At 60.6% G+C, this 9,904-nt stretch overlaps 1 protein-coding gene across 1 annotated transcript; it reads right to left on the reverse strand.

Annotated features, from left to right (window-relative positions):
* Positions 1 to 2,084: 2,084 nt before the first annotated feature.
* VOLCADRAFT_116531 (uncharacterized protein) lies at positions 2,085 to 9,601 on the reverse strand (the record flags this gene model as incomplete). The annotated part of the gene is made up of 9 exons (XM_002947736.1): positions 2,085 to 2,172; positions 4,217 to 4,320; positions 4,351 to 4,472; positions 5,916 to 6,106; positions 6,659 to 6,823; positions 7,156 to 7,732; positions 7,944 to 8,938; positions 9,387 to 9,450; positions 9,555 to 9,601. Coding segments are annotated over 9 exons (2,353 nt in total), but the record flags the coding sequence as incomplete, so codon positions are not given.
* Between the last annotated feature and the right edge of the window lie 303 nt (positions 9,602 to 9,904).

The raw sequence follows: 9,904 nt of genomic DNA on the forward strand, positions 1-9,904 counted from the left end.
TACATCAAAACGTGGTGTACCACTCGAGTGGCAGTCCGTCACCAAGGAAAGGAAAGGAAGAGCGAAAAGGAAACAAACGACGACGGAAAAGGAAATACACACGCAAACACACACTCGCTGCTCAGCTCCAACCCCGAGCTCCGCCTCGCGCACACGCGCACACACCTCGAGACTCGAGTACGTGGCCAAAGCCCCCTCACCTGACCTCACCTCACCTCACCTCACCTCCAAACCCGAACTTAGATCTTTCTTCTCCCCCTTTCGACCACTCATACCATGTTAGAGAGTTACACCCCTCTTTCCCTCTTTCTTTTCCTTCACGTCCACGCGCATGTGGCCCACCCAGCGGTGTCACGTCGCAGCTCTACCGATTCGAACACGTCCAGCCATGTTTTACGACACGTCACGACACGCCACGGCACAACCATATTTGTCATTCGTATATCTCCCGACGCCACAGCCGCGCCTAGCCGCCTGCGCGAGGCATATGAACTTCCCGACCTTTTTCAAGTCTTCCATTCGTGCCCCTTCCAAGACATCCACACGCTGCCTGCCTGCCCGCCTGCCCAGCTGTTCGACAAGGTAAAATTGCACACTTGCTGATGCCAGGAATGTTGTCGTTATCGTCATCGTCACTGCCATCGTCGTGTATCAGCCGTACACATTGGTGTGTTTTGGTGCGTAGCTGCCACCCGCGGATGCGCGCGTGACCCGCACCGTCACGAACAACATAACTTGGACACATGCATGCATGCACACATGCACGGCGGCACACAAGAGAGAGCGTCGTTAATTCTTCCTGAGACACGCACACGCACACGCACACGCACGGAGCACACAAGATAACAACCAGGGAAGAAACAGGCGCACATGTACTTGCGCGCGGATAAAGGCACACAGCACGAACACACGAACACAAGCACACATGCGCGCACATTACAAAAGCACACGACAAACAGAGAGGCTGTCAGAACACATATCAATGCGTAGCGGAGCGCAGTCAAAGGGAAGTAGTACCCTGAAGTACCCTTGGAGCCCGACTCGTAACACATACGCGAGGGGGGAGGCGTCCCCTTCACCCTCATACTGGCCAGTGCTGCGCCACCACCACCACCCGGTGTGGTCGCCGAGTGCGAAGGAGCTTCGGGGATTGGGTTGCGGGGTCGCCGACGGAGAGCTGAAGAGCTGAAGAGCTGAAGATGGGCCCCTGAAAGCTGTCCTCCGCCGTCCTCCCCCCCTCCTCCACGAGCCATAGTGCGCCAGCGCCGTGGCTTATCTTGTGCAGAGAACAATTCCTAAATCCGGCGCCTCTCCACATTCTCCATTAAAAAGGTGTTCCGGCCCCGGTGCGCAGAAAACCCCACCCTGCCATGCCATGCCCTGTGGGGTTTTTCCTTCTCCTTGCCGCCCTGACGCACTGATACGCTGCTGCAATCCTCGAAACGATGGACTTCCAAAGCTCCCTCATCGCCCCTGCGGGTCCTGTTCCCCCGCGAGGTGCGCACACACTCACACTCACAGTCACACTCACACTCACACTCACATCCGCACAGCCGCCCTGCTGCCCGCTGCTCCGCTGGTGCCGCCCAGCCGCCTCAACACCGCCGCTGCACCGGCATGCATGTCCCGTAGGGCTTCAGGTCGATAACCGCCACCAGTACCAGTGCCAGTGCCACCACCAGCACCACCACCAGTACCACCCGTATTCCACCACGGTCCGGGTCCCAGTGTTCCAGAACCGACTGATCCCGGCTCTAGCTGCCAATGAACTACCGGCCCCCGACGCCATGCTCCTCCTCTGCCACCGCCGCAGCCGCCGCCACCAGCGGCGGGAAGTCCGTCAGCGCTGCCCGTACACCGCAGCTTATCCAGTTCGTCGTACAACGGTGTTAGCGGGGTCGCCATCGGCGGCGGCGGAGGCCGCGGCGATCTGGGCGATCGCGGCGTCAACGGCGGCAGGTCTTGGGAACGGTACGACCGAGCGGTCAAACTCCCGGGCGGGGACACGTCACCGCCGCCCCCGCCGCGGTGCGAGTGCGAATGTGTCATCATCGCGACTTCGGGAAGCCGATCTAGATTTGCACCGGTTGGGCCATCGGCGCTGCCGTACGCCTCCACAAAGGCTTCGTAATCCACGCCCGTACTGAAGTCCGGGTCAGCGTCCTGGTAGATCTGGGGCCATATCACGGGGCGCCGGTGGGGAGGGGATCCGTCATCAGGGGGAAGGTGGAAGAGGAACCACGAACGAGAGAAGCTGGTGCCAAGGATAGACTGAAAAACGCCAGAAGTAAGGAAGCGTTAACTAACTAATCGCGGCTTGTGAAGGAGGAGTCCTCGTGGAGGGGAAGAGGGGGAGATGAAGAAAAATGGTTTTTTAAAGGAAAGAAAACAAACTTGGAGCAACGAGCATTATGGTGCAGGTCTGTAGCGACATGCTGACTGCAGCACGTCCTTACGTCAGCAGGCAGTGGCGGCCAGAGAGGAGATATATAAAAGAAAGCGCGCGGCGGGTGGAAGTGGTGACAAAGCGCAAAGGGGGTGCAATAACTCGGGGGGTGAGGGAGTGCTTCGGGTTTGGGTGACACGATAATATTCACATGGGGGAGGGGGGGAATTGAAAGGATTGACAAACTGGCCCAAGTGATATCCGAGCAGCCAACCAACCAACCAACCAACTAACCGACAAGGATAGCTGGAAGGCCGGCTACCTACCACCACCACTGCTGCTGTTGCTGCTAGCCGTAGCAGGAGAGAGCGGGCCGTACCGCAGGGCAGCTGATGACAGGCGGCCAACATAAAGCAGCAGTTGCGGGGGTCGCGGGGGAGCAGGCAGCGGGCAAAGCACATCCGCAACACACCGTAACAGCAGCAGCAGCAGCAGCAGCAGCAGCGGCGCGGCAGGAGTGGGCCGGCATGGGTTCGGCCATACACTTTCACGTACACACACACAAACAAACACATGCACACTCTTTTTCCGTCACCACCAACCCCACACCGTTAGTCGCGCCTTCGCAGCTCGCGCCGGTGACCGGTGTCCCCGGGCCGAGAACCTCCCCCCCCTCCCCTGCAGCGGTGGCGGCGGTGGCGGCGGTGCCAGCTCAGGGGCTGCTTCTCGGCCTCCTCAGAACACGGAACAGCCCTGGGAGCCCATAAGGCCCGAGAAATATAACGGTCTGCCACGTCTGCAATACGATGCAGTACGGCATGGCCGCTAACCCCTCTCAGCCCTAAAGCGAACTGGCGACAGAAAGAACAAAAAGCGGCTGACTGACTGGAGGGCGGCTGCCGCTGTAGCTGCTGAGCAGCAGAGCCAGCTCACCCCCTCAGAGCCCGCGGCGCCCCGCAAGCACCGGGAAATCCCAGCACCTGACGTCCAGTACCCCGACCCGACCCGACCCTACCCGACCCGATCTAGAACCTTCCGGCAACCTGGCATATGAAACAGGAAGCAACCCGCCCCGCCCCCCCCGCCCCAATATGCACCACCGGGTGGTTCTTCCGACAGTTCTCCTTCATAGCAGCAGGTCCCCGGGGTGGGGTGGGGTGGGGTGGGGTGGGAAAGACGTGGGTGGGAAAGAATGTACCAGACGTATAGGACTGGGGTGGGGTGGGGGGAGTGACGAGGCCAGGTTGCGTCTTGGAGGTTCAACCAGTATCGGATTGCTCTGTCATTCCACGTCACACACACACACATATATACACACACGTGAACAGGTTACCTGTTACTAACACCAAGTGAGACACACAAGCACAAGCACAAGCACATAACACACACACACACACACGAACGCATCCCACATGTACATGCGCGTCATTCCATCGGGGTCTGTCCCCAAAAGATATTTTTCAGCCCTTCCTTTTCTTCTCCTCGGGGGAGAGAGACACGGTCAGACGGACACGCATGGATGTTTGTATGTATGCATGTACGTACGCAACGGCCGCAACGCAAAGCATGCGACTTACGACCGGCCGCGTGGCCGGTGGGAGTTCAGCAGCATGGACTTGGACAGATCGCAGCGGAGGCCGAGGGGGCGGCGGAGGAGGAGGCGGCAGCGGCGGCGGCGGCGGCGGCGAAGGTGACAGCGGTCGACGCGGCGACACCAGCGCAACTCTCTTCCGCTTGGACCTCTCTTGGACCCCTCCCTCCCTCCCCTCCCCTCCCCTCCCCTCCCCTCCCGTCCCCTCCCTCTCCGCCCAGCGGCCGCATAGGGCCCACCTTGAGCAGCTGCTGGTCGCTGAGCTGCAGCCGGTTCTGCTCCCCCACCCGCCTGAGCGCTTCCCGGAACTCCGCCCACTCCACAACTCCATCGCCGTTGTGATCTACTTGGCGGAAAGCCAAACGAAGCTCACCAAGGCGACCGATACGGCCGCCGCCGCCGGCGGTGCCTGCCGCGGCGGCGGCTCCGCCGCCACCCGACGAACAGTTGTCGCCGTTGTTGTTGTTTCCGTAGGCGAGGCTGTACGGCGGCAACCTGATGCGCGCGCCGTACAATCGTACCGTTTTGTTGTGTGCAAGGGCCCCCATGGCAGAGCAAAAGTGATCTCGCGTTGTAGTTTTCTAATCGGCACACGCGGCAAGATTTGAGCCTGAGGGGTCTCGTCCCCCCCAGGCAATGTGTGTGTTTGGGGTGGGAGGAGGGGGGGAGAAGAGATCGTGCTGCTGCCCTAAGCCTTTGGCACCATCCTCTGGCACCATTCCCTTCACCCATCACCCGCAAATACCAGTGCTACAATTCCCTGGGTGGTGTACATGAGGAAATCAGTTGGGTACTGTGCCGCGTGTCGCCGCCGCGCCGTCCCGCGGGCCGCCGCCGCCGCCGCCAACACTGCCCGCCGCAGTCCCACTGTTCGATTCGCGCCCGCAGGCCCACACAGCTCACCCCACAAACCCCACCAGCTGACTGACGCACATGCAGACAAACACAGAACCCGCCAGACAGACACACAGTCACCCTACCTACCGGCACAAACGCACGTGATGCTTATTAGAATTGGACGGATATGCCAGGTACGAACGGAACACACGACAACCCTCCTCCGCCCATTCTTCTCCGAAACCCTCCTCCCTCCCTCCCTCCCTACCCGCACACCGCGCCGGGCCGCGGTCCCCACCCCACCCCTCTCATTCATCCTCAACGTGCGGTGCCGTATCCGCCACGTGTACGGCCCTTCGTGGCGGCATCCCCGACCATCTTCCGTGGCTTCAGCAATTGAATGTACGGATGTACGAGTGGATGTTTGAAGGTGGTTCCTTGCCGCGGGTTGTGGCCAGCGGCTCATTGCCAGTGCCGTACCCGTATCCGTGACCTAGCGGGTCACCACCCCCAGATATATATCTCCTATCATAGTCCGTACCGCCATCACATCGTGCAGCACCGAGGACCCGCTACCTTAGCTACATATGTCTATATACACACACACAGACAGACAGACAGACAGACAGACACACACGGTGCCGCACACACGGAGGAGGGCCGCACGTTCCCTCCTGCCATGTACCTGGTACCCACGTGGGCTCTCTGGAACCTCCTTTCCAGGTGCTGGCTGCTGCTGCTTCGAACACGTGTGTATGTGCATATATGCCCAGACACGCACAAAACACATACATACATACATACATACATACATACATACATACATACATACATACATACATACATACATACATACATACATACATACATACATACATACATACATACATACATACATACATACATACATACATACATACATACATACATACATACATACATACATACATACATACATACATACATACATACATACATACATACATACATACATACATACATACATACATACATACATACATACATACGCACACAGGAACTCTTTCTCGTGGCTCTGCTCATAAATACACACACACGGAGATGGGCCCAGCCACCACTCACCCTCCCGCAGTTTTGGGCGGCCCGATTGGTTGATCTGGGTCCGCCAGCTGCCGGTGGCGACACGGGCGCTTGTGGCCACGCCACGGCAGCGTCCCGAAGCGAAGCGCATTGACGAAATCGCCGTACGGCACGTGCAGCGGCCGCCACCCAGTGGCGCCGCCGTCTACGGCTGCAAGCATGAGATCCACAACCTAGCATGCCGTACCATGCCGTACCATGCCGGACCGTGCAACGTATGTGCGTCCAGTTGACATGCCGACGTGTGTGTATTTATATGTTTTGTGTGACGCGCACAGCAGAGGAGAACACGCCCCCGGGGAGCGTGAGGCGGAGGGGAAAAGAAAGGGGAGGGGGAAAAGGGAGGGGTCGGAAAAAATGGGCGGCGGCGGGGGCGGGGAAAAGCGGTGCCGAGGGAGGAGTACGTGGGGTTGGTGGGAAACTATACATGTAACAGAGCGGTATCAACAACGGGGGGGAGTGAGAGGCCAATGCCGACTGACGACCAAGGTTGAGCCACCCCCTAGCTGCCGTCATGCGACCCCGGCTGCTGTAGGCTACATACATCCTTCATATCTAGGCTAAGGCACACAGACACGCACACACACGCACGCACGCACACACACGCACACACACGCACACACACGCACACACACACACACACGCACATACACGCACACACACGCACACACACGCACACACACGCACACACACACGCACACACGCGCTCTCAGGCCGCCACCCACCTTGTCGTCCACCAGCCCCGCGGGCCCCAGGTTCATGGCCTGCAGCGCCGCCGCGAAGTCCTTGCGGCTCAACATGCCACTGCCGTCCCTATCCAGGTCGCGGAACACGGAGGCCACACGACCCGCACCTCGCGCGTACACGCGCTCACGTAGCGCCGCCAGGAGCTACGTCGGGGGCGGGGGGGGTGATTAGTCGGCGGCATTCTACGTAGGGAAACCCTAAGACGCAACTGCGGAGCTGGACGGGCTGAGGAGGGGTGGATGTGGGTACGTACGGCTGTGAATAGAGGGCCCGTGTGATGTGCGTTCGGTTGGTTTGCTGGGGAGAGGGCCAGGGGGGGATGTGGAATGTGACATCCAAAGCAAGGGGAGGGGTTCGCAGGAGTATGAGGCTCGGGGCCCTAACCACCCTTTTCCTTCCGATTTCTACCTCCTCCGCGTCCCCTTTGCTCCGCTCCCCCACCTTCATCTGGCCCCCTGACCCCCACCCGCCCTACCTTGTTATATCTGCCGTCCACCTCCTCCGATTCCAGGTCGGGAGAGGGAAGGGACTCAGAGCGACGAAGCGGCCCCGGCGCCGGCCACTCCGACTGTCCCGGGCCCCCCGCCGTACCGCCGGCGCCCCCACTGCCGCGCCGCTGCCGGTGTACTGCAGCTCCTGCGCCGCCGCCGTGCGGCAACGTTGCTCCGGAACCACCGCCGCCGCCGCCACCACCCTGGTCGTTGAACCAAATTTCCCTACAGGCACCTGCCGCGGCCGCTTGCGGGGTTACCGTCGCTGCTCCGAAACCACCGCTTGGCAAATACTCGCCGTCGGGCCCTATGGTAAGCACCGGTAGGCGTGACAGGTTTGCGGGGTAGAACAGAGGGCCGTTTCCTCCTCCACCTCCGCCAGCCGCCGCCGCCGTTGCGCCGTCAGCGCTGCTGCGGCGCGCCGGAAAGGCTGCGCTCCCTGCCCCGGCGCTGCTACCGCTGCTGCGGCGTTGGCGGTGGGAAAGATACGACGCGGCGCTGGTGTTGCCGCCTCCGCCGGCGGCGGCGGCGGATTGCAGCAACGCACGGCTGTCTGTCAGCCTGGTCGTGTGCAGACGCAGCCCCCCCAACACGAGGGTCAGCGGGAAAGGGTGAGGGGGAAATATGAGTACAGCGAGACAGAGGGAAAGCATGGACGAAATTTTCGAAAGGAGGGGTGATATAGACGATATGACTAGGTCACTTTCGCTCGCTGCGTGTACAGGGGTCATGGTCACTTTCGCTCGCTGCGTGTACAGGGGTCATGACTTACTGGTGGGTGATGGGGCTTGAGGTTGTTGGCCGCTGCGAAGCTGCTGACCCCGGAGGCGGCGGCGGCGGCATAGAGCTCTCCATCAGGTGGATCAACGGGTTGTAGCCGGGGAATCTCGGGACATTCACACCTCGACGGCCGCCGGCGCTACTGCCGCCAGCACCAGACCGCGCAGCGGCTGGATTGTTCTGCGGCTGCTGTTGCTGCTGCTGCTGGTGTCGTTGTTGTTGGTGGGCGGACGTTGCGGCAGCAGCAGCAGCCGCGGCGGAACCGCCACCGCCACCGCCGCCGGTGACGGTGCCGGCGGCAGCCTCTGCCGCTGCTGCGGCGGCGGCGGCGATTGGGTCCACGGCACGTGGCAGCGCCCCGACGCTGCCGCTTCGCGTCTCAGGCAACTTTGTAGGGAGGTTGAGGGATGCTCTGCGGTTGCTGCCGCCGTGGGGCCCGCCGCCGGAGTTAGAACTCGTCAGCGGCCGGATCAAGCACGCTGACGCCGCCAGGTCGGCGGCGGCCTGCGCAAGGTTTTCGTACGACGCGGCGACGGAGCGGTCTGACATGGAGCCTCTCGCCAGCTTGCTGGCGGCGGAGGCGAGGTACGCGGCCGCGGACGCCAGCTCGCCGTACACTGCCGTCGACGGCGGCGCCGACGGCAGTGGCGGACCGCCGCCGCCTCCTCCCCCTGCGGCAGGCTGTCCGTCGGCTGCGGAGGCGCGGGGGCTTGGCAGTGACGCGACGACTTGGGGAACGAGGTTCGGAGCCGAGCGGCGAATCAATGGCCGACTGGATGGCCGATCTTGGGGGCTGCTATTATTGTTACTGTTACTGTTACCGTTGCTGGGAAGGGGTCGACCTTGAGTAGCTCGTAAGGTGCTGGGTCGCGGCGTCGCGGCCGAGGCAGCTGGGGCAGCGGCTGCAGCCGACGCCGCGGCCACTGCAGCCGATGTCGACACCGGCGCCTGCGGTAGCGCATGCGTGAGGTCCGCAGGTTCGGATGCCTACAAGGGGTAAGGAAAGGGGATGACGGGTTAAGCGTGTGCGGGAAGTCCACCGAATGTGTGCGTGCGTGCGTGCAGCGTGGGTGGGTTGCGCTGCTCGTATGGACGGGAGGGGATTGCAGCCTGGGTTCGAGCAAGGCCCTACGAGAATGCAACCCAGCCTCAGTGCTCCGGTGTGGGCAGCGGATCTGGGTCCAGCATTCAGATCCGTCATGGAAAAACGGATCTGAAAACTGCACTTCAGTGCCCAGACACGCAACGCGCCTCGCCGCGGCGTGTGTACCTGACCGCATCTGCATAGCTAGCACATCTCCAGCACAAATTGCGTGCAAGTACGGGTAATGGCTAGCGCTTGCACACATGGTTAAGCAGCCCCTTGTTTGTGCTTTCATAATCCAAGCTAACCTAGGCTCGTACGGTGATTGGGAACCATGCCGCCCATACCTACCGCGGGGTTAAAAGGACTCCGTAATTCAGGGGCTGCGTTGGACTCAGAGGCAGCCTGCTGTCGCCTGTGAGTGAAAGATGCCGGGAAGCACATGCCGCGGTGGAATCACTCAAAACTCTTTCCAAACGGTATGCATCAATATGACAGCATGAGTAATAATAGTCTCACCGCTGCAGAAAAATCTCGAAGGCTGTGGGAGGCCGCAAGGCTGACATGCTTGCGCGTTCGACAAACGTCGACCAAATCAGTTACAGGAAGTTCCGCCGTGAGTACATATGCGATATAAATTTAACATGCAGTATTGTGGGTCGTCGCCCATTCTTCGTTCTCCAGAGTCCTCTGAAAGGGTCGATGGCACTTTCAACTTGCAGTTATGCTTGAATGCACTACAGAAGATGGCAGTTGCATGTGTAAGGAATCGTAGGCCAACTCTTTGGAATTTGCAGCGCAGTTACTGCCGTCGCTGTTGCCGTATTTCGTCCGTTGGGCAGGGCGGTGCTGGTGACAGCCTGATTCTC

Source organism: Volvox carteri, assembly GCF_000143455.1.
Source record: "Volvox carteri f. nagariensis unplaced genomic scaffold VOLCAscaffold_7, whole genome shotgun sequence".
Classification (NCBI taxonomy): domain Eukaryota; kingdom Viridiplantae; phylum Chlorophyta; class Chlorophyceae; order Chlamydomonadales; family Volvocaceae; genus Volvox; species Volvox carteri.